The 25,006-nt window shown below is 36.2% G+C and overlaps 1 protein-coding gene across 4 annotated transcripts in view; it reads left to right on the plus strand.

Annotated features, from left to right (window-relative positions):
- Positions 1-25,006, plus strand: part of LOC127437078 (serine/threonine-protein kinase BRSK2-like) — a 303,325-nt gene that overhangs the window by 239,749 nt on the left and 38,570 nt on the right. For all 4 annotated transcript variants that reach the window (XM_051691722.1, XM_051691724.1, XM_051691723.1 and 1 more), the window contains exons 5-11: positions 1,202-1,318; positions 10,233-10,266; positions 10,411-10,479; positions 12,976-13,122; positions 17,152-17,183; positions 22,417-22,581; positions 22,738-22,835. In XM_051691722.1, the coding sequence (XP_051547682.1) occupies positions 1,202-1,318; positions 10,233-10,266; positions 10,411-10,479; positions 12,976-13,122; positions 17,152-17,183; positions 22,417-22,581; positions 22,738-22,835 (662 nt within the window). The remainder of the gene's footprint in view (positions 1-1,201; positions 1,319-10,232; positions 10,267-10,410; positions 10,480-12,975; positions 13,123-17,151; positions 17,184-22,416; positions 22,582-22,737; positions 22,836-25,006) is intronic.

Raw genomic sequence — 25,006 nt, forward strand, 5'->3', positions numbered from 1 at the left:
TACATATGTAATTATTACAGAGCAGTACTGTTGAACTGAAACCAAAATCTAAGTAATTCAGTGAAAATTTTGCTGTCCGTTCCTTTGCACGTTTATGAGCTCTTTGAGGGAAACTCATTTACAGTGGCTAACATATTTATGCAAGAACTTTTGTGGTTTTTAATGCTGAGGAGTGTTAAAAAATTTTTGTGCTAAACACTGCAAGTTAGTGCTAAACAACGCACGTTATGTATAAACAAAGCAAGTTATCTCTAAACAATGGCAGTTAGCACTAAACAGCACAAGTTAGCTCTTAACAACGTTATGTATAAACAAAGCAAGTTATCTAAACAATGTCAGTTAGCACTGAACAGCACAATTTGGCTCTAAACAATGCAAGTTAGCTCAAAATCATACAAGTTAGCACTAAACAATGCAAGTTAGCTCTTAAAAATGCAAGTCAGCTGTAAACAAAGCAAGCTAAATCTTAACAAAGCAAGCTAACTCTAAACAATGCAAGCAGCGCTAAACAACCACGATAGCACTAAACAAAGAGAGTTTGCTCTAAACAACGCAAGTCAGCACTAAATAACGCAAGTTAGCATTGTTCGCGCTAAACAAAACAAGTTAGTTTAAATCACTCAAGTTGGCTCTAAACAATGCAAGTTAGATCTACACAATACAAGTTAGCGCTAAACTCCGAAAGTTAGCGCTAAACTCAGAGTTAGCGCTAAACAATGTAAGTTAGCTATAAACAATGTAAGTTGGCTATAAACGATGCAAGTTAGCACTAAACAACACTGATTGGCTCTTAACAACACAGGTTAGCACTAAACAAAGTAAGCCATAACCAATGCAATTTAGCGCTAAACAACACAAGTTAGTGCCAAACAACGAAAGTTAGCTCTAAACAGTGTTAGCTATAGGTTAAATGACACAAGCTAGTGCTAAACAATGCAAGTTCACTCTAAATAATGCAAGTTAGCTATAAATAATGCAAGTTAGCTATAAACAACACAAGTTAGCACTAAAGAACGCAAGGTAGCACTAAATATCACATGTTGATTTAAACAACACAGGATAGCTCTAAATAGTGCAAGTTAGCCCTAAACAATGCAATTTAGTGCTAAACAACACAAGTTAGTGCTAAACAACACAAGGTAGCTCTTAACAATGCTAGTCCTGCTGAGAAAACATGTTAATTTTGTTTTCTGCCCTACAGTCACAGGGACCTGAAGCCAGAGAACCTGTTGCTGGATGAGAAGAATAACATCAGGATAGCAGACTTTGGTATGGCGTCCCTGCAGGTGGGAGACAGTCTGCTGGAGACGAGCTGTGGGTGAGTGAATAAGAGCAACATTACTGTATAAAACTAATGATCAGGACCATCGTTGACTTCAGGTCAAGCACACGTTTTCAGTTATTCTATTATTATAATTATTTTAACTGCGGTTTTAAGTGTTTGCTCTTCCCTTAACTGACCTTTGATTAGACTAAACATATCCTTCAGTATAGCTTTTAAATATATTTGAATGTGTGTTCTTTAATGGGAGTTGCAGCATGAAACATTTACATATTTCCATTGATCATGGTATAAATAATTGTGGGGGGGGGGGGTCTTTTGATTGTATCTTTTTGTATCAATTTTGAATTGTCAGAGTTAGTAATTAATTGTACAGCATCATTGTTTATTTCCTTCTGCGCTCTGTCAATCACACACAGATATAAGGGAACAAACGTCATGTGAGAGAGAGAGGTCATTGTTTCATGACTCACTTAGCCAGGGTTATTCTTTGACTCTAGACATGTTCACTCAGGAGTAGTGTTACCTTGAATCACTCTACCCTATTACAATGTTCATAACATATTATCAATGACTCCACATGTTCTAGCCTCAAAAGTTATGGAAGACTAGGAATACCGTACATAAAATAAATTGTATTATAAATAAATATTTTTTCCAAATGTATAGACATAATAAAAAATAGCTTTTGTTTAATAAAATGTTATTATTTAAAATGTAACTGTTAAATTATAATATAAATAAATATTTTTTTATAAATTTTTAATTGTTTTATTTAATAAAATTATACTAATCGAAATGCAAATAAATTAACAAATAAAACATTTCTTCCAAATTAATAAATAGACATGCATATTTAAAATGGTTTAATTCATTTAATGCAATTATATTAATTAAAATGTAAATAAATTAAATGTAAATAAATACTTTTTCTATTTGATGAATAGACAGACATATAAAATTGTTTAATAAAATGTTGAAAAATGTTAAATGTAACAATAAAATAATACATTAATTATCCATTTTTAAATGCAACTTTTAAATTGCATTTATTTTATTTTTTTTTTTTTTTATCATTTGGCAATTGTTTTCAATAATTTGCAAACAAAGTTAAACAAAATATAATTGGGCAATGTGGGAGTGACCAATGAACGTCAACTGAATTTTAAAACAAGCCTCCTTTGACATATTAAATGTGGTTAGCTCTCTTGAAAACATAGTGCTCTCTTGTTTCACAGGATCCTGAAGTGAAGAGATAGGAGCCCGACTCATGTATCGGCCTTTATTTTTGTCTTAATGTAATTATTTCTTCTTTTCAGTTACTGACATCACCCCCTACATATAGTCATAAACTTTTTGTCTTTTATCAGCAGATACATTTTTCTCTACTTACTGACCTTTACGATTGAATGAATGCAATAAAATCACCTTACGAAGGGTCACCTCATGTTATATAATATCAGCTTTGCTGAGGTCAAACTGGACCCAAAGTACCTTTATCCAAACCTTTGTGTACTTGTAGGGAAGTGTGCATGCGTCACAATCACCACAGGTCAGGAAGTACAGGACTTTGTGTCACGCAGGAAGTCATCGCTGCCTCTCGGCATCATGACTCAACATCAGCTATCGGAATGAATCTGGATTTGTTCCGTCATACTAAAAATGAGCTGAAAAGCACCTTTGTGTTGGTCTTTGGCTGCATGTCCTTGAACATTCATGTTTATAATGACTTTTTTAAGCGTTCTGCTGTGTGTTTATCATAGAACTTTGACAAATCTGACATCTGTTAAGTTCATTAGTGGCATTGAAGATCAAGTGACAATATTGATTGGAGTCAGTATGAGCATATGAGTCAATATGCATATGAGTCATGAGTCATGCTGTATATGTTCAGTGTGAGGTGACTCTGTTTTCTGTTTGTAGCTTCATGTGACATTATTAGGGATGATTTTAATGAAAAAGAGTATCAAAATTTAGTATTTAACTGTAAGGTTGGGTCAGTCTAGTGTAATGTTATATTGGTGTAATGTTATATTATTAGTATAATCAGTGTTGGGTGTAATCTGATAACAAAGTAATTAGCAATGTGATTAGTGTATTTAGTAATTACTGTATTACTTTTAGTTCAAAAAGTAATGTAACATTACATTTTAAATTCTTGTAATCAGATTGCAGTAACTGAATTTAATTTAAGGTCATTACTTTTAAGTACACAAATTGGGTGTAAAATATGATTTTTTTCTGGAATACATTCATATGTTCAAATGTATGTCTGTTTGCATTTCTGTCACAGCTTAAGGGTGTGCGACGATGAACAAGGAGAAAGTATATACTGTACGTTATTTCGAATTCATTGAACAGAAAAACAAAATGTCTGTGAGGTGATTTAGAAAGTAAATTTAAAGTAAAGTAATTAGTAATTTGTAGTGGGTTACTTTTTTTAGTTACTTACCCAACACTGAGTGCAATTTTATACTATTATAATAGTATACTAAAAAGTACTATTTGCATTTTATGTAGTGACAAACTATTATAATAATATACTAGCATATACTAGCATAAAATATTAAAACAAATATACTGTAGTAAATGTAGTGTAAAGTAAAATAATAATATAGCATTTGCACTTTTTCTTCATTTTGGGGCTTTTTTTTATTACTCCAGAATTAAAGCCATACTTTAAATGTAAAACTAAAAATCTAAATCTCAAGTCAAAATAATACAGTCATTGTCGATTCAGTTGTTCATTAAAGTCTTCTGAATGTTGTTATGGTGTATATTGTTCTATCCTTATCAACAATGGATCATTTGACTTACTGATACCTAATGGCATCTAATAACATCTTTCTGTCATTGGTTAAAAGGTTTTGCAGAAAGAAGAGAGGAAATGAGCTCTAGCAAACAGTTTGCAGTAGATAAATGTTCTGGTACTCCGCACTGCAGGAGTTCCCTCAATATACTCAACCATTTAATGGGTGTATTTTTGGGTCTAATTCGCCTTCCTTATTAACATAAATGATGAAAACATTTTATGACCTTATTACATCTGATTTGCTTTAATCGCTCCGATTTAACACCTGATAACTAAGTAGTTGTAAGTAGGGCTGTGTAGGGTGTTATGCTGAAGGTAGTGGCTTGGTTCCAAGAACAGCATAAATTTACCATTCAACTGACCCACCTTCCAATATTAATTATGAAAGAATGTTTTGTGTGGTATTTATTTATTTATTGTTGTTTTTTTTTTTTTTTGTTTTTTTTGGAAGATACTGTACCTTGAGCTTTGACAACTCAATGAAAGACTAACTTTGAATTAGTTTGGACAGGTCACAAAGACAGTTAAAATTTATTATTGATGTATTTTTATCCCTAATTCAATGCCTTTAACAACATAAAAAAAAAAATTAAAAAATAAATAAATAAAATAAACATTTTAGGCCTTAATATGTTTTAATTTCTTGCAGTTAATGCATCTATTTCAGAGACAAAAATGGAAATTGTTGGTCATTATTCCTTCAGAATTATAAAAGGCAAAGTACAACAGTGTTAAAGCTGTTTAAATGTTGATGCAAACTGAGGAACTTTTTTTTTATTATTACAAAAACTTGGCAGCTAGTTGATAGAACCCATAAATTCAGCAGTCAAAAAAACCTACTGTCCTTGCAAAATTAATTACAGATAAAAGGTTCACGTTGTATATTTTCTTTTTAGTAGTCTGGAAGAAACCCCAAGCTTTGGCAACTCTGCATAAGATTAAGTTAAAAATAGCTTTATTCTTTCATTTTAATGTGTTGAAGGCTATAACTTCAGAGCTGGTGAAACCGCTTGATGCATTGTAAAGAACAATTTATTTTCTTATGAAAATGTCACACCAGCATATTGTTAGAACCTATAAATTCAAAACATCTAAGAACAGACTTCAGATGCTATATTGATATGAAAGAAATGTTTGTATATTTTGAGTATTGTGGACTCGATCTAAGATCAAGTTTGAATTAGCTCTGGTCCCAGAGAGCAATTCAAATTGGTTGTACTCTATTTCACTCGTACTTTCAGAGTCGTCCATGAAGATATCGCTTCTACATCTCCAGATCTTCTCTCATTGAATCTGAATGTCAGCTATCTGGTTGACGTTTTTAGCATTTTTGTATGCAGTTGGTGTACTTCAAGCTGAATACATTAGTTTGATAAGAGAAGCTCTCACTAACAGGATATTCATATTTGCATAGGCTTGTAAAGATATTTGGGGGATCATGGAAAATGTTGACAGCTCACGGTGAAACTCTCCTAATAATATGATTAACTCTGAACATGCCTGTTTATCTCTGTAAACATGTTCCAACTTGTGTTGATGTGAAGAGTATTATGCACCGATGCACTGCATCACAGTTGTAGAATGGGATTTGTCAAAAAAGATTATCCAAGACAGGATGTCAGCCATTGAAACAGGAAGTACTGTCACCATTTTGTCCCCTAATTACCTAGACTGTGATATTAATCATTCTGAAAATATAGTAAGACTGGTCACAGATAATAGCAAATGTCTACTAACATTCATAGTGGTCTCGTTTTTGCTACAGCTTTTATAATGATCTGAGAGCTGCCTTCTTTGTTTTTATTTATTTATTTTTTGACACTGGAAGTCTTGCTGTCATTTTACAGTGTCTCACATTTTGAAGATGCTAGAACTCCAGCTTTTAACACTGGCAGGGATCGCCGGTGATCATCTGATCGGTATTGTTTGCATTAACTGTATGTTCTTAACATTCAATTCTTATTTAATCGTGATAAACTATACTATATCATAAGAAAGGTCTAATATTTCAGCTTTCATATTTAGCCATTCTTTCACAATAGAAATGAAGTAATTTCTTAATTTATGTCGACATAAAATATCAAAGCGAGAGTTATGAAAATGAAACCGTTATAAAGACGCACCTACCTATATTCAATGATGTGATCTCCCTTTGAGTTGTCCCTAGCAGGCTTCAGTGAACAACATCCAAGAGACCTTATTCACGCTAGCGGCATCTTTGATTTTTAATGGGCTGTGAGGGATAGACTTACAGTCTCTTCAATGGGCTGCACTGCAGTTTAAAGTGTTTTTGGATTGTTCCGCAGACATAACATTGAGACAGTATCTGTCCAAGAACATTCAGTTTTTAAAGAACTCCAGACAACATGAGTTGTGTAAAATCAGATGTGATCTAGGAGCTTTATACAGCTTTATACCATTCGTACCATTGAAGAGACTGTAAGTTTATCCCTCACAGCCTCATTGTCATTTCCATTAAAAATCAAAGATGGCGCTAGCGTGAATAAGGTCTATAGAACATTTAGTCCAAAAGTGTGCATATTTACGGAAATTGTGATATATTCTCATATTTACTTATAACGAATTATTATTTGTCAATTTTCCACTAAATTGTGCAATATGATCTGCTGACACTGCTGTAGTACTCCCATATGGTAATTTCCAAACCTCCACAAAGCTAGAAGGTGCACAAGTTCATTTCTCATTCTAAATATGGTCAAGAGAAAAAGGAAATTATGACATCATGCTTACCTCAGTGCCCACATTACAAGGGGCGTTTTCCAAACGGCATTTTTGCACCCTTGAAGGGCACTTCGGGAAGGGGACGACATTCGAAGGGTCGTTTCAAACAATACTAAAAAAGTACATTTGTTTACAGATTGCCCTTTCACAAGACTTTTAGTGAAGGTTACATTCAAACTGTAATGCCATGCTCCCTTCACAGTGCCCACATCAAGAGCTCTGTCCTTCGTAGTGAGTAGGGCATAGCGATGATCACTTTCAATTGGAATTCACCCAGGGACTTCCCCATCCCATCCCATAGTAGGATAAATTACCAATCAAGCATAAAACTAATGAGTTGACTGCTGAGACTCATTGTAAATAAATAGCCGATTACAAAACTGTTTGGTTTGTTTATTAATTCCATGCAGTCTCTGGTATTTGTATATGTTTATTGACAGTTCTGTAGCTGTAATTACAGAAGAGCTGTACACCTGCTATCATCTTCACCTGCCAAAAATCTGCATTCTGCCTCATTATATGATTGGAATCCACATGAGATTATTAAAACACTGCTATAATGACACAATTATGATTGGAAGTAAAAGATATGCACAAGATAATGTTTATTTTACAATGTTTACTATTCTGAATTTAGGCGCTAATGCGATCTGCATCCAGAATCACAAGACATGGTCTTGGAAAATGATTCATATAACTGAGAGTTTTAAAGTTACCATCCTCAAATTTGAAATAGAACATTATCAGACTTGTGGCTTAGCTCCATTGTGTTTCTATGCATCAACAAGGTCAGTGTCATATATTATTTTATACAAATATTTATGGAAAACAAAAACATTGCTGATAACTTTACAATAAATTTGAACTTTTCTAACTATTTTTTTCTTGACTTTTATTAATTCTGACTTTTTAACAACAAACTTCCAAGTGTCTCCTTTCAAAAGAGACTACAATTATGCCTGTTATACAATGTGGGGATGAACTACAACCATTGTATTTTAAGTATGTCCTTCTAGGATTGTGCTCAAAACAGGGAGTTAAAACAGGTTAAAAACATTTTTGTTTTGTTTTGATTCACATCTTGCATCTTGTTTTGTCTGTTCTCCTTAGATTTAGCATCTTCTGTTTTTTCATTTGTCTCATCTTATAGCATTTCCTTTTAACTTCTAATTTTGTTTAGTTTTATCTTGTTTCTTTTGTCTGGTCTCTTCTTGTTTTTTACATGTCATGTCAAGTTTAAAATAACAAACTTTTAAAAATGTTTTTGTTTTGTTTTTCTTCTCATCATTTTGTCTGTTCTTGTCTGATTTTGCCTTTTTTTGTACTCTCTTCTGTTCTGTTCTTTTTAGACGTCATGTCAAGTTAAAAATAATTTCAACTTTCACAAACGTGTCTCGAGATGCCTGCATTGTTTTATATTCATTACCCTGCTTCTAGCTTTTTTCAGTGCAATGTATGCATTTTGGTGTGTGACCAGCCCCAAAGTTCTGATTATTTCACTCACATAACTCAAAAGACTATACTGTACAGTTCTGGGGCCTGTACAATGAAGCCAGTTTCAGTGGCTAGCCAGGTAAGTTTTAGTTTTGTTTGTGCCAATCCTGGGTTTTTGGTACCATGAAAGTTGGTTGGCCTTTACTGGTGTTCATCGCCATAGTAACTTACGCTACATGGCTAACCTGATCCATAGCAGGTTTTGTTCTGGGTAACAAATCGCTAACAGATACTTAACCAATCAGCTGAGTAATTTGACATCTCTGACTAAATGAAGTCACTCCCCCGTGTCTCTTAAAGTGCACTTTACAGGAAAAATCTTCCCTCAACTGTAAAATCTAATTATTTAACCTTACTTAAAAAAGCATATAATTCAATTGCCTTAAGAAAATCTAAGTAAAAGTACTTATTTAGCAGTAACTGTACTTATTTGTCTGAAGTAAATTGAACTAGGAATAGTCCACTTTACTTGAGCCAAATAAGTATATTTACTTGATTTTTTTAAGGCAGTTGTTTCCTCACTTTTATTTTGAAGTAAAGTCAACTTATTACATTTTACAGTGTGAGAGTCTAAATATACATTTTCGGCAGAAGGAGTCTTGCATTTTATTTGAATATACCATAATTTTTTTTTCATTTATACGGTGCCAGGGAAAGGACAGGTTCGGTTCACTTAGTTTTGTTGTGGCCCCGTCATATATACTCATTGGAACATGATAATTTGTTGTGGCCACGAGATATTATGTTGAGGGAACGACATCCTGTTCTCATGGCCATGACTTTTAATGACGGGGTAACTATATCCTTTCTCGTGGCAAATTTTTTATGTTGATGTTAAGGGCTAAAAAAAGACCTATATGACCACGTCATGGACAAACAGCAAAAATGGAGATGATTAATGAAAAAAACATTTTATTTTGAATTAGGAATGACATACAAAGACATACTGCAGTCGCTGGCGTTGAGACATGTTTACATTACATTATGTGCTTGATGCACAGAAAATGTTTGGAAAATGGTATAAAGAGAAAAGGATGTCGTTCCCACAACATAAATAGTTGTGGCCGCGAGAAATATTTTCATGTTCCCACAAGTTAATGTGACGTGTCCACGACAAAACTTCAAAGTGAACTGAACATGTCCCTTCCTAGGCACCGTACATTTACCTGCTCTAGCAATACATTTTTTATATCAAATATCAAAAAAATATAAACATAATATAGTATTAAACTATCTATAAAACAGCTAGTTAGATGGTTTAATATACCTGCCAATAGTGATCAATTTTAAAATAATAAAAGCTTAATCACTCCATGAGATGGCTGTAGAAAGGAATGAATGATGGCCAAACCATTTTCTTTCATCGACTATATATTATTAATTATAGTTATTGCATACAGTATTCTGAGTGCTCACTTTTAATTATTCAGTAGTAGCCTATGTTAATTTGTAATAGCATTAAATTATATTAAGCTTTTGATTTTTTAAATGAACATAAAAATCCAGAGTTTGTTCAATGAGCTTCATGGTACTGGCCCTTGATCTGATGCCATTATTCTGTCAAACTCTGGCATATCCAGTGAGAAGTTCTTCCTCAAAAGCTCTCATTGTAGCTGCCCTGAATCATGTAAACTGCCTCATGTGGGCCAACTACTGTCCCACGACTGCAACTGTTTGCAATATTTTCAGGTGTCATGATCCAGATGCAGAACTGAACATACTGTAGTAAGGAACATTTTGTGGTGTTTTAAACCCAGTGTCAATAGTGATTCTCTGTAAAAAAAAGTCCTCTCAGTCAAAGATTTTTTTCTTTAGTCTGCTGCATGTCTTGAGAGATTTGACTGATTTTGCGCAGGGATTATTAAAGGTAGGCTAACTCAAGTTGATCTTTTCTTTTCACAGTTCTCCTCATTACGCGTGTCCTGAAGTCATCAGAGTGAGTATTTTCTTTTCCATTTTGTAAGCAAAAAGAACATTCACAACCATTCATGAGAAGCCCATTCAGAATGGATCAGCTCATCTCAAAACTGCATTGAGTAGAGTTATAGCGATTTGACGTTCTCTCTGTTCTCTTTCATAGGGAGAGAAGTATGATGGAAGGAAAGCAGATGTTTGGAGCTGTGGGGTCATTCTGTTTGCTCTGTTAGTGGTGAGTCATAACTAATAGCAAAGTCACACAGGACTTTACCTTAAAAGAAAAGTTCACCCCAAAATTAAAATTTACCATCATGTCGTTCCAAACCTGTATGAATTTCTCTCTTCACACACACACACACACACACACACAAAATAAATAAACAGAATGTACATGCTGCTCTTACAGTATATACAGTATAAACAGTATACACATAAAACATGGATGGGGACTGGGCTGTCAAGCTTCAATACAGAGAAAAAGCACCATAAAAGTGCCATAAAGTAGTCCATATGACTCGTGCGGTTTATTCTAAGTCTTCTGAACCCAATTTTGAGCAGGAATGAAGCACACCTCTCCACTGCATTATTAGCAGATTCTTTTGTTTGTTTGTTTTTTTACCTGCATGTCTGAACCACGGCAATATCCTCCAGAGTTTGTGCTCATTTGAAATGCTCTTGTTCAATTTAGAGTGCAAAAGACCTTTGAGTGTGAGCGGTTTATCTGGAGTCACTGGCCTGCAATTTTAAACCCAAACTGGATTGTTTTTGATATTCCAGAAATGAACACTGAGTACTTTCTGCAGAAATAATTCACTGTGCTCTGACACACTCTGCCCAACTCAGCTTCAGATGTTCAGAAGATCTATTTCCATTCCAATACAAAATAAAATCAGGACAAAATATCCTTAAACGTCATCTTGCATGTAGAGAAGTCTTCTCTTTTATTCTCTTCTCTTCTCTTCTCATCTCTTTTCTCGTCTCTCTTCTACTTCTCATCATTTCTCTTCTCTTTTTCTTCCTGTCTGCTTCTGTTGTACTTGATGTTCTGCTGAAGTTCGTTCGGTCTTGCCTTTATGAAATATACACCAATAAGCCACAACATTAAAACCACCTGCCTAACATCGTGTAGGTCCCCTTGTGCCACCAAAACAGCTCTGACCCGTCGAGGCATGGACTCCACAAGACCTCTGAAGGTGTCCTGTGATATCTGGCACCAAGACTTTAGCAGCAGATCCTTTTAAGTCCTGTAAGTTGTGAGGTGGGGCCTCCATAGATCAGACTTGTTGGTCCAGCACATCCCATAGATGCTCAATCGGATTGAGATCTGGGGAATTTGGAGGTCAAGTCAACACCTTGAACTCTTTGTCATGTTCCTCAAACCATTCCTGAACAATTTTAGCAGTGTGGCAGGCCGCATTATCCTGCTGAAAGAGGCCACTGCCATCAGGGAATACCGTTGCCATGAAGGGGTGTATCTCGTCTACAACAATCTTTAGGTAGGTGGTACGTGTCAAAGTAACATCCACATAAATGCCAGGACCCAAGGTTTCCCAGCAGAACATTGCCCAGAGAATCACACTGCCTCCTCCCGCCTGCCTTCTTCCCATAGTGCATCCTGCTCCCATCACTTCTGCAGGTAAGCGACACATACACACCTGGCCATCCACATGATCTAAAAGAAAACGTGATTCATCAGACCAGGCCACCTTCTTCCATTGCTCCATGGTCCAGTTCTGACACTCACATGCACATTGTAGGTGCTTTCGGCAGTGGACAGGGGTCAGCATGGGCACTCTGACCGGTCTGCGGCTACGCAGCCCGATACGCAGCAAGCTGCTATGCACTGTGTGTTCTGACACCTTTCTATCATCACCAGCATTAAATTTTTCAGCAATTTGTGCAACAGTAGCTCTTCTGTGTGATCGGACCAGACGGGCTAGCCTTCGCTCCCCACGCACATCAGTGAGCCTTGGGTGCCCATGATACTGTCGCCGGTTCACCAGTTGTCCTTCCTTGGACCACTTTTGGTAGGTACTAACCACTGCATACTGGGAACACCCCACAAGACCTGCCATTTTGGAGATGCTCTGACCCAGTCGTCTAGCCATCACAATTTGGCCCTTGTCAAAGTCGCTCAGATCCTTACGCTTGCCCATTTTTCCTGCTTCCAACACATGAAATTCAAGAACTGACTGTTCACTTGCTGCCTAAAATATCCCACCCCTTGACTGGTGCCATTGTAATGAGATAATCAATGTTATTCACTTCACCTGTCAGTGGTTTTATATGTTGTGGCTGATCAGTGTATATCTTAACCTTCTGTAGAAAGGCATTCAGGACAAAATAAAAACTGCTGCTGACAGGTTGTTTTTTTTTTTTTGTTCAGAATGACTCTGTGCTGAATACACAGAATTCTCTCAAATCTAAAGTGTTTGGAGTGCATTTATTTGCTTATCCTCCTTGTTTTGTTCTTTTGTTGTTCTTGCATTTTTTCTTCTGAAAATGAAACCTCATCAACCTCATCTGTAGCATGTCAGTAGCGCTGATAGACCCCTCACTTGAGGAAAAAATGTGCAAAACAAAGTCAATAATTGAAATATCAGCTAACCCCCTCTAATTTCTCATTATTTCTGAATTTGTTCTCTGAACTCTTAACTAATTCATTCTGTATTTTCAACAAGTTCTCCTCATTGACATATTTCTTTATCTGCCTGTTTCTTTCTCTCAGGGAGCTCTGCCATTTGACGATGATAATTTACGAAACTTGTTAGAAAAAGTGAAGCTGGGTGTGTTTCACATGCCTCATTTCATCCCACTGGACTGCCAGAACCTTCTACGAGGAATGATCGAGGTAGATGCTGGCAAACGGTTAACGGTGAGTCTTGCCACTCTTGATGGCTTCATCTCAAATGTCTTATTTGTGTTTAGTTGCATTGCATTTTTAACCACCTGTTAGGACATTCAAATAAACTTTAGTTACAGCTAAGGCAACGTAGGGTCAACTTATCATTCTTTTCATACAACAGAATTGATTAAACGATATGCTAACTAGAAGTTAACAGTTAAAGAAGGATTTCAGTAGCATACATAGTTGAAAATGTGTTTCTTCATGCTATTTCCAACTCATACTCTCTCATTTCCTTTAGTTTAAGAGGGGAACACTGATATTTTGACTATGAGAAAGAGAGAGAGGTAAAGAGAGAGTTGTAATGTGAGCTTGATGTGTAGATAGTAAAGCCAGTCAGACTGTTCGAAGGCAGCGCGAGGTTGTGTGTTTGGAGATCACTCACTATCACCATGACCTTTCTCTGCTCCATACTAACCAATAAAAAGCTGATTTTGCCCTTGAATAAACATCACTATCAGAGTCCTTCCGGAACTGCTATCTACACTTTATTTCAGACAGTCGTGATACACACTTTGACTGAAGAAAAAAGGGGAATATATGTTGAGATATCAAAGAAGGGTCAGCGAGTCTTGTTTTGGTTGAAAGGGTCAAGGGAACATTCACTTTTCTCTCTCTTAGTCTCTTTCTGCACTCTCTAAATAGTTATCAGCGGTACTTATTTGGATTAATCTCAAGCAACCAGTCAAGAACATGTCTGGGTCATATTTCACCCCCAAATCAAAAGAAAGAAATAAGAAATTATATTTTGCAGGAAGAAAATGGAAGCCTACTAGATTCTCACAAGATCTAAGCTGCACCATCAGAATTGATTTTAAAGTTCTATACCCTTACTATATGCCACCAATTATCCCATATGTGTCTAATGTAAGGAAATTTAAGTGAAACATCCGTGATAAAGTTAATACTTCAAATACTTCAAAATGAAACACATGCAATTGAGAACTCAATTAAGTCTCCTAAGCTATGAAAGAGCAACCTTGGACCAATAAAATCATACTGTTACAGTATGTGAAATCTGACCCTGAAATGGCACCCTTGCAGAACATCACTTTGTGATCACATCCAATGTCTTGTTAACTTGTTCTCATTACCTTTCACAGCAGTGGCATTTTAATGAGTCCCAATGGCTTTCAAGGACAACCCTCCAGGAAACACAGTCTTTAAGTCACTGATAGAGTTTGATAGCTCACTGAATCGCCAAACAGCCTCTTTCATATCTAAGAGAGGCATTTAAAATGCATGGGCAAAATGAACAATGCAGTCCCATCATTCAGTTTCACTGAGCAGAATTCACAAGATTCACATCTGAAAATGCCAAGACAGTGTGTTGTTCACCTGATTCTGTTTCCATCAGTTTGAGTGTATAAATGCAATCATAATGCACCAATATGTTAATTAATATGAAATGTGTTGATTAAAGCTAATAGTTGTCAATAATTACTATAATAATACTCAATGTGTCATGCATTAATTTCTTACCTAAAATACAGTTTCTTTTATTTTCAGTTTTAAAAATCAACCAAATGCAAATCCTTTATCTAATTCCAGCAAAGATGCATTCAATTGGACATAATGGGTTACTTTTATGTCTTTACATTTACATTTTTACATGTATGCATTTGTCAGATGCATTTATCCAAAGATACTTCAGTGCACCTGGAGTTAAGTGCCTTGCTCAATGACACAATGTTGGTGGCTGTGGGGATTGAACCTTCAACATTCTACTTACTATATATATATATATATATATATATATATATATATATGTATGTATGTATGTATGTATATTAGTTTTTAATCAAAATGTATCATGCCAAAATAATCTAATTAAGTCAAACCGATTGATAACCAAAATTCAGATTTCGTGATACATTGGATAATTTATTAAAGAATTGTTTCTAACACTAAAAAACTACACAGTATAAAGGATTTGTAAAGCATTTGTTTATAGTTAATTCATCATTTATAAATCCTTGTTCCTACATTTTTAATGCATTAATAATAGAGTACATAGAAATAGTATTTTACTTATTTATACTCACTGTAGCTAATAGTTTATTATTGTTTAATGAGTTATATAAGCAGTTTGATAATGTTTTTTCATCCTTAGTAAACAACTTGTTAACCATACCTAACTTGAGCCTTAGTGATTGAGAGATGCTTTGTAGATATTTCATAACTAACTTTATACATTTATAGATCATTAATAAATGTTTTATACATGTTAAGTGCTTTATTACACCTTTATTAAGCATTAATTGATTTGACAATGAGTTTTCCTAAAACAGTCATTAGCACATTAATTAGGCATATATTGTTCTTTAAATTAGGTCACACAAAATCCTTAGCTAGCAATGAGTCAGTGCTTTATTACATCTCTACTAAGAATTAAGTGCTTTAATAATAAGTGCTACTAAAACAGTAATGAACACATTAATTAAGCATGTATAGTTCTTTTGATTAGGTCATGCAAAATGCTTAGCTATCAATTAGTTAGTGCTTTATTACACATTTATTAAGCATTATTTGCTTTAGTAGTAAGTATTCCTAAAACGGTAATTAACACATTAATTAGGCACATATGTCTTTAAATTCTCACATAAAATCGCTAACAATTAGTCAGTGCTTTATTACACCTCTATTAAAAATGAAGTGCTTTAATAGTAAGTGTTCCTAAAACAGTTATAAACTCATTAATTTGGCATATAATGTATAGTTCTTACTTTAGATTAGGTCAGGCAAAATACTTAGCTAACAATTAGTTAGTGCTTTATTACACCTTCAAGCATTAATTAATGTTTTAGCAGTAAGTGTTCCTAACACAATAATAAACACATTAATTAATGAAAAATGTGTATCAAATTCATTACATATATAAGTGGATATATAATTTATTTATTAACTGCGAATTTATGCCTTATTAATGTTTTCAAACACTTTACCACTGGTTTGCATCAACAATAATGCATTAGTTAGGAATGATTAACAAGTTATTTACTAAGGATTATCAAGCATGATTAAACTGCTTATATATGAACTTATTAAACAAAAATAAATAGTTTGCTACAGTGAATATAAATTAGTAATGTGCTGTTTGTAAGTAGTCTTTTATGTATTAATAAAGGAATAATAATTTATACATGTTCAATTAACTATAAACGAATGCTCTACAAACACTTCACACCGTGTAAAGTGTTACCAAGTAGTTTTTGAATCAAATTATTTTCAAAGATAATATTTACACCCTTAATGTTTAAATAACCTTTTGTTCTTCTAATGTAGATAATTTCACCACCCACAGATCAAAGTCTGACTAAAGTCTTAATTATCTGCAAATTTCCATTGTTAATTATTTGTCTTGGCTGAAACACATATGATTCATTATTAAATTATTTGTGTTAGAGGCTGTCACTAACTAATGAAATCTGTTTCTGACATTAGCATGTGCAAAATACACCAGGCATATCGTAGTAATAGAGACTGTGTTTTTAAATGAGAGCATCAGAACAGCTTTATGACCCCTCAAGCATAGATATGCAAATAATAATTGGATATCACTGCACCTTTCTTCTCTACACACCCAGTCATCTGTCATCACAAGATGATCTATCTGCTTTCAGATTACAACTGATTGTTGATCTCTCTGTCTAGATTAACTTTCAGTGTCATCCTCTGATTTCACAGGAGCCATAGACTTTATGTAGCATTATTCTCATGTATCCATACTTTTTACTCTGCATAAAGTCCGGTGCTCTGGTTGTCCACTTTACATATCTTTTTGGACAAGATTCTCCCACTTAAACAGTGTAAATTTTAAATTTTATGTGATGTTAAAGGGGCGTTCACACTGACAGCAATTTGCAATTTGAGGCTGAGACTAAACCCATAATAGACCAAATATTTTCTCTCACTGTTTTTTATTATTATTATTTCTTTTTTTATTAAAGCTGTTTTTTGTGCTATGTATCTTACTGTCTCTTTGTCTTTCTTTTACAGTTGGAGGTGATCCAGAAGCACACATGGTACATGTAAGTGCTGAACTCACATTGCAGAAGCTGAATGACTAGAAACAGGGCTGGGCATTAGGGATGGATAGATTGGGATGAAATGTGTGTGTCTGTGTCTAAGAGCGAGTATTAAACCGAGTCTGCGCGTATATATGTGATAAATGGCACAGACCCCATGTGTCAGAAGCAAGGACAAATTTCTAGCGGCCCGGCAGGGATTTGCTGTCTGCTCGCGTGCTCTCGCCGCTGTCGTCTGGCTTCCTCAGGAGAGAGAACAAGAGCAGGCAGACAGTAGGGGAAGGTCAGGCTGACATGCTCGTATCATGCCTTCCTGTCTCAATGCCTCTCTGGGGTTAAAAACATGGCAGACACAGATTCTGTTTAGTGCCACCGTTTTTAAGCAGAATACTTATGTGCTCCATGTACGTAGCAATCTTTTCTAACAGATGGCGACAGCAAGTATTTGGAATTTGTTTGAAACAGTTTATGAAGATTTGTGATTAAATAAAGGATTCTATTATTATTCACTTACACAATTTTTTTTTCAAACCTTTATTTTCTTCGTCAGAACACATTGGGTCATTAGAAAAAGAGTGCTCTTTTCCCAGCCTGATCTCATGAAAATTACGTGACTCTGGCAACGTTTTTGTAAAATTACATTACGTGGTTCCTTACATGTATCACGGCAGTTCCGAGGTGAAATGTCCATTGAGTGGCGCTAAAAGCGAGTTAAATGTTCTCCATAACAGATTTTAAGGTAAACACTGTATCGGGTTTTAAATGACAAAACCGAACTCCGTACTAGAGGTACACACTTAACATTCTCAAATTTAGAACAGTTTAAAAGGAAAAAAAAGGACAAGCTTGTATCAGTTTCTTTGTATCACATGAGCAGGACTATTCTGAATAGACTACATTTAAATCCTTATGGGCATTTTCACTTTTTTTTGGACTAAAGTCAGATAATTACCCTAGTTGCTGATTTGGATATAAATGTGTTCAACTTTAAGAGATGGATAGACAAGGTCAACTGTGAAATCATCACTTCAGGAGTTTAACATCACGCTCAGGTTGGTTAATTAATGAATACATGGGAATCAATGTGTAATGGAATAAGCAGAGACCGCTAATGAAGTCAAGATTGTGTCCATCTGATTTAAAATCACACCATGCGCATTTTAATTCGTAAGGTTTACACTTAATTAATATTGGCTTCACAGACTTATAAATTCAGTGTAATTTTGGATGTTTATTTTAAATGTCGCTTTATCCTTGTGCTTCTTGTATAATCAGTCAAACAAATATTTGTTTCTATTATTCGGATTTAAGGAATATTCCGGGTTCAATACAAGTTAAGCTAAATTGACAGCATTTGTGGCATAATACTGATTACCACAAAAATTTATTTTGACTTGCCCCTTCTTTTCTTAAAAAAAGCAAGAATCGGGGTCAGAGTTTTTTAAAAGTATAGCAAACAAGACATAAACAAGATGGGTGTAAACGTAATTTCAGTGAGATAAAATTGCTTACTAACCTTTTCTGTGTTAAGTTACAGCCAATTTTACAACTTCATTGCCATGACGATGTAATGTCAACAAAACCTAAAATGACTGTAAAAATGACAATTTAAACAACTTTTTAAAGCTCAAATAATACATGATTTTTAACAAAAGAATTAATGTAAGTGCTTTTATAAAATTATAAGCTTCACATTTATGCGTTTAAACCCTGATTAGGGCAGTTGGAGTCCAGGAAAAACTGGAAGACTGTCAGGAAAGACTGACTGACTGCAGGAAAGTCTGCACAGAGGTGGGCAGGCTAGTTACCTTACCCACAGGTTCTCATACAGGGGACACCCTAACTAACTATGAGCACTTTACAAGAAAAACTGCCCGGTGGTCCCCTGAGAGGTGGAATGGAAGATGGGCCTATTAGGACAGACTCTACGGACATGACTGGAACAGCCATGGATAATGAGCAAAGGATCTGAAATGCAGCTGCGGGTGGATGAGGGTAACGACTTACAATGGGCTGTGGATTCATCAATGAAGGATGAAATGTGGTGGGAACAGCTAGACACAACCTTGCACTGCAGCAGCAGGTCAGAAAAGAGGGATACAGAACCCGGTTGAGCACCACAGGGCTACTGAATCCACTGTTGTACTGCCAGAAGGACAAGTCATGCCCATGAGGATAGCCACAGGAGGATACAACTGTTAACCCACAGACAAGAGAGAGAAGGCAAGACAATGAAATGGAGCCAGGGAGAAGGAAATTAATTAATTGGCCAAGATCTAACAATAATGAAGCCTGGAGCAGACTAGACCAAGACCTATACTCCACCTTGGAAAATGCACTCAGCGGATGGGTGGAGGCCAAGCTTAATATTTTTTGTGACATTGCTTATGAAGAATGTGTAGGTAGATTTGAGGAAGTGTCAGTGAAGAAGCATGGTCCCAGGGTGATGGGTAGGAGAGAAAAGGAAATACTTCAGCTGGTGAAAGAGAGGAGGCAGCTTCGTGAGGCATGAAGAAGAGCAGATGAGCATGAGAACGAGGGCTTCAAGGCATTGTGGGATGGCATAAGGGCTAAGTTGGCAGTTTTGAGGAGGGCAGAGAGAATACGACAGCGGAGAAAAAAGGAAGGAGCATGAGAGGATGAAATTCGATAAGGATCCTTTTAAAATTGCCAGAAATATTCTCAAAGAAAAGAGGAGTGGAAAGCTGGTGATGCCGAAGCACAATCTAGAAGATCACATGAAAGAACAACTAGGAGATCCCCATAAAGAAAACCAGCTAGGCTCACCTGAATATGTCCCACAGCCAGCAGAGCCAGTAGTGGGATTTGATGTAGCTCCACCCAAGTTGAGTGAGATCAGGCAAATGGTATAAGAATCCAGGGCAGCTTCAGCCCCGGGCCCAAACGGGATACCTTATAGGTTGTTTAAGCTGTGCCCAACTGTTATGGAGATTACTGAGAGTTGCCTGGAAGAAGCAATGCATACCCCTGGAATGGCGAAGGGCAGTGGCCATCTTTATACCCACAGAACAGGAATCCACCAACATAAGTCAGTTTAGGGGAAGATTTTCTTTTCGGTGGTAGCAAGGAGGATATCTGATTACCTCCTGAAAAATGGATACATAGAAACAAACTGCGAGAACGCAAGCATAACAGGTTTTCCTGGATGTGTGGAGCATGCATCAGTAATGTGGGAGCAGATCCAGTCTGCTAAGAGAGACAAGAAAGACCTCCATTTTCCACACCAGCTCATCAGTTATGCACTGGAGTTTTTCCATGTTCCAGAGTGTATTAAGAGCTTGGTAGATAGTTACTATGGGGACCTGAAAATATGTCATGCAACACAGGAGTACATAACTGGATTTCAGCAACTGGAAAAAGGGATTGCGATGGGATGTTCAATCTCTCCCATCCTGTTCACAGCTGCATTCGAGATCATCCTTATTGGTGCCAGACAGATGGCCCAAGGAAACTGTGCACAATCTAGGGTGAGATTGCCAGCACTGCGCAGCTATATGGATGATGTCATTAGTATCCTCCAGACTGCTGCATGTACAAACAGACTCTTAAAAAGGCTGGAAGAGCTTTTGGCATGGGCCAGGATGAAGATCAAGCTAGCAAAGTCATGTAGCCTTTTGTAAGTTAATTAGAAGCGGCCAGATATAATTTGAGGTGGATGGTGAAAGAATCCCGGTGCTGGAAGAGCAGCCGAATTCGAAGTTTAGGGAAAGAATACACAGCAGATCTGTCAGATAAACACATAGCAGGGCTGGTTCTGAAGCAGCTAAAAGAAGGCTTGGATAAGATATACAATTAAATTGTCTTTCAGTCGTAGTACTGTTTGGAAGAAATGCCTTGCAACTGCCAATAAAGTCCATCACCTTGGGTTACAAGCAGGAGAAGACCAGGCTGTTTTTAGAACTAAGGGAATCAACAGACCAGTCAATGAGGGCTTGTCAAGCTCAAGTCCGAACAGGCCGCACCTGAAAGGCAGAGGAGGTTGTAAACAGGGCTGTTTCAAGACTGAAGCAACAAGAGATTGTTGGAAGAACCCAATCAGGAAGAGCAGGCTTTGGATGAGGAATGGCTAGCTAGGCATTAGCTAGGCATTGGAGTGGCGGCTGATGCAGTCTCGCAGCTTGCCTCTCACGACGCTCTTCTACTCAGTCTGTTGGAGGATTGGTTTAAGGATAGGCACTGGATGGGTGGTAGGCAGAGATTGATAGCTTGTGTTTTTTCTAACATAGAATAGGCCTTGGAAGTAGGGTAGGTCTGCTCATGGGGGGAGGGGTTGTTTTGAACCCTGGTGTATTAAATCCTGGAATTAATGGGACGAAACATTCTTGATAGGTCCCGGCTGATGACCCCATAGCTGGACAACTGAAGGTACCAGCAGAAGTGCGGCAGGCAGTATCGCCCAGCAGGTTTATACATTCACCTGTGCATCTGAGTGTAAAACTTGTCCCCATTCACTTCCATTGTAAGTGCCTCACTGTAACCTCAGTTTTTGCTTTTTTTAAGAAAAGGAGGGACGAGTCATTATGCCACAAATGATGTCAACTGAGCTTAACTTGTATTGAACCCGGAAAATTCCATTAATTTGTTTTGAGGTCATTAATCATGTTTTTCAGAATATGGTATTCGGCTTCGGGCACACCCCTACTCCCTACCCTAAACCTTGAAACTAAACCTTGAACCTAAACCTAACTGATAATGTTGTAAATGTGAGATGAAAAACACAATTGCTGAAGCAACCATGTCATTTTGTGGTGTTTCTATGACACTTTGGCTCACTTGTTGACTCTTGTGCTCTTCAGGACTCGTACCCCGGTCCTTTGCATCGCAAGTGCAATGCTCTATCAGTTGAGCTACCTAGCAGTTTTGATCACTCTCAAACAAGTTTGTAAATGTAGTTGGTTATGCAATGCAAATGTTTTTATGTCACGAGATAGCATTTTGTGAGGAACAGGGCGAAAAGTGTTTATGAACTGGTAATCTGTTGTTTTACTCATGATTTGTGTGAAAGTGGATAAAAGTCACTGTTGTTGTAGCACCTCTTGTGTTCATTTCACCAGGAAACTGCTGCGATACATACAATGAGCCACATAAAGTCATTTTGCAAAAATGTAGATTTAGTATGTTTCTATGAGATTACTGTGTTTCTTTTAGCTAGTGATAATGTCATTCTCTCAGTAGTACAGTTATGAATATAACTGATGTCATCTGCTTTCTCCAGAGGAGGGAAGAATGAACCGGAACCAGAGCAGCCGGTGCCCAGGAAGGTGGCGATCCGCAGTATCCTGTCAGCCGACGACATCGACCCAGATGTTCTGGAGAGCATGAACTCGCTAGGGTGCTTCCGTGACAAGAACAAACTGATGAAGGACTTGTTATCAGACAAGTGAGTGACTGCTCTATGTTTGGAGATAAATGCTCCCATGAAGAAGAAAAAAATCCCATTTCTTTCATGCTACAAGTAAAAGCCATTTTTATCCACTTCATGATTTTCTTTTTAGTTTTTTTGAATAATAGCTATTTTTGTCTCCTGTCTCCTCAGTGAAAATCAGGAGAAGATGATCTATTTTCTTCTGTTGGATCGTAAGGAGAGATACCCCAGCCATGAAGACCAAAATCTTCCTCCTCGCAATGACATTGGTATGACATCATCATTCTAATTTCAGATCAGTGGAACAGTAACAGTTTTTGAAGTTGGATCCATTTTTGTGCTGTATTCTGTGTGGTAAGTGTTGTGTTTGCATCAGTTATATTTGGGTGTTTCTTCAACTATATGCACATTTGGCCCTTTTAATTTAATTCTCTTAAAACACACATTCCACAATCTCACTAGTTTATTAGTCTAATTACATGTCCGACTGTGTATATATACTGTTCATGCATCCCTGAACAGGCATGAAATGTAATTTCCACCACATTTCAAATCACCACTGATTCTGTGGTGTAAATGACATTTTAAACATGACATTTTTACAGGTAATTTCTCAGCTAGCATTTTATGTATCCTAAATACTCAAAATTAAATTATCTGATCACATGTTTTGATAAGGTTTCATGGTTTGCTAAAATTACAGCTTGAAATGACGCACATAACATTTTCTGTTCACAAGTGATAATTACCTTTAATTTTCTTTGTTTTCTTCACACATTTCATCTCAAGCATGATCTTCACTGAAACAGTTCTCCCTAAAAGAGAAGAACACACACACAAACACACACACACACAAAAATCAGTGGACACGTTTAAAAATTAAAAAAAAAAAAAAAAAATTCTAACAATAAATATTGAAATGGTTTATTTTATTTCACTTTTCATTTAGATTATCATAGTTTTGAAAAACTGTGATAGTTAGATGTTCATTTTAAAGGGGTCATGAAATACAATTTTTTTATAATTCTGTTATCTTCCCTGAGGTCCACTGATAACATCAGTCAAGTTGTTTTGCACCAAAACTGTCATAGTTTAGTAATAAATTATAATTTTCCACCCTGTTTCTGGCCCTCTGTATGAAACGGTCTGTTTTAGCCTCAGCGTCTCATTGAAGCTTCAATGTAAACGCCCACTGTTCTTATTGGCTAACATTGTGCAGCCTCTCAAATTCAGCCATATCTGAAAATCAATCATGCAGAGAACAAACAAGCTCTCCACAGCATTATAAAACTAAATTTCAGGGTTTACACACAACGCACATCCAACACAGTACATCTGAATATTTTAAACTTCACACAAGCACATCAGCACCATAACTATCAAACAGTCATGACATTTGAAATATTCACAAATTAAACTGTTTACTCACGGTTTTGCTGTCAAGTCCAATTGTTTTTAACTGCCCCATTCTTCTTCATTAACAGTTCCTTTGCAAAGCTTGAATTGTATTATGACTGGTTCACAAGCAGTCCACGCTGATATTTGCACATGCACAGTCCATAGCACGGTAAAACATGACTCAAACACATACTGCTTTGATCGCCAGAAATGCATCCAAACTGTCAAAGACCTCCAGCTAGTGCTTGTTTACATACACCAACAATTAAAAATAGCACAGATCGGCACAAGAACAGCAAGACGCAGAGCAGCTGAATGAAGCCGAATGGAGTCTCCTTTTCTGAGTTGTAACTTGACATGCGTCTTTTAAAAGCAGTGCGATAAACATGATAACGGTCAAAGACATCTGTCTAATGCATGTTGTATGCAACAAAAAAAAACAAACAAACTTCAAAATAGTCCAGATAGGTCCCCTTTGGTGTTCAGGAATACTTGGTCACACTAGGCCTGTCTCTTTCCCTTTCTGTTTATGATACAAACTGAGCACCAGTGAGTGGGGCCAAGGGTGCAGTGACACATGTTGTTGGGTGTTTAAATGCAACTGAGCAATGTTTCGTGATGTCACGAATACACCGTTTTCAAAATGAGACGTTTCAAACAGGTGGGAACTATAAATGCTCTTTTAGACTGGGGAGGACATTTTGTGTTCTGAAATTTACAGTATGTTTTTATAGAACAGTTACCTCTAATATGTCTAAATATCAGGGAACATTTGCCTTTTCATGACCACTTTAATATTGAAAGTCTTGTTTCTGGGACAATTGCATGATGATTGCATGATAAAAAAATATTTTATTTTAAAAGTTTTAATGTGAACTTCCTATTACAAAACATATTAAAAAATACAAATGTTTAATACAAATCAACTCCAGGGACAAATGTGCCCATAGTTAAAGAAACACCCATTGACATCTCTGCTGTGTAATTTTTTTAGTTTGAAATAGGAATTGTTATAATATTGTATATGATAATCTTTTTTTCT

Source organism: Myxocyprinus asiaticus, chromosome 48, assembly GCF_019703515.2.
Source record: "Myxocyprinus asiaticus isolate MX2 ecotype Aquarium Trade chromosome 48, UBuf_Myxa_2, whole genome shotgun sequence".
Lineage (NCBI taxonomy): Eukaryota > Metazoa > Chordata > Actinopteri > Cypriniformes > Catostomidae > Myxocyprinus > Myxocyprinus asiaticus.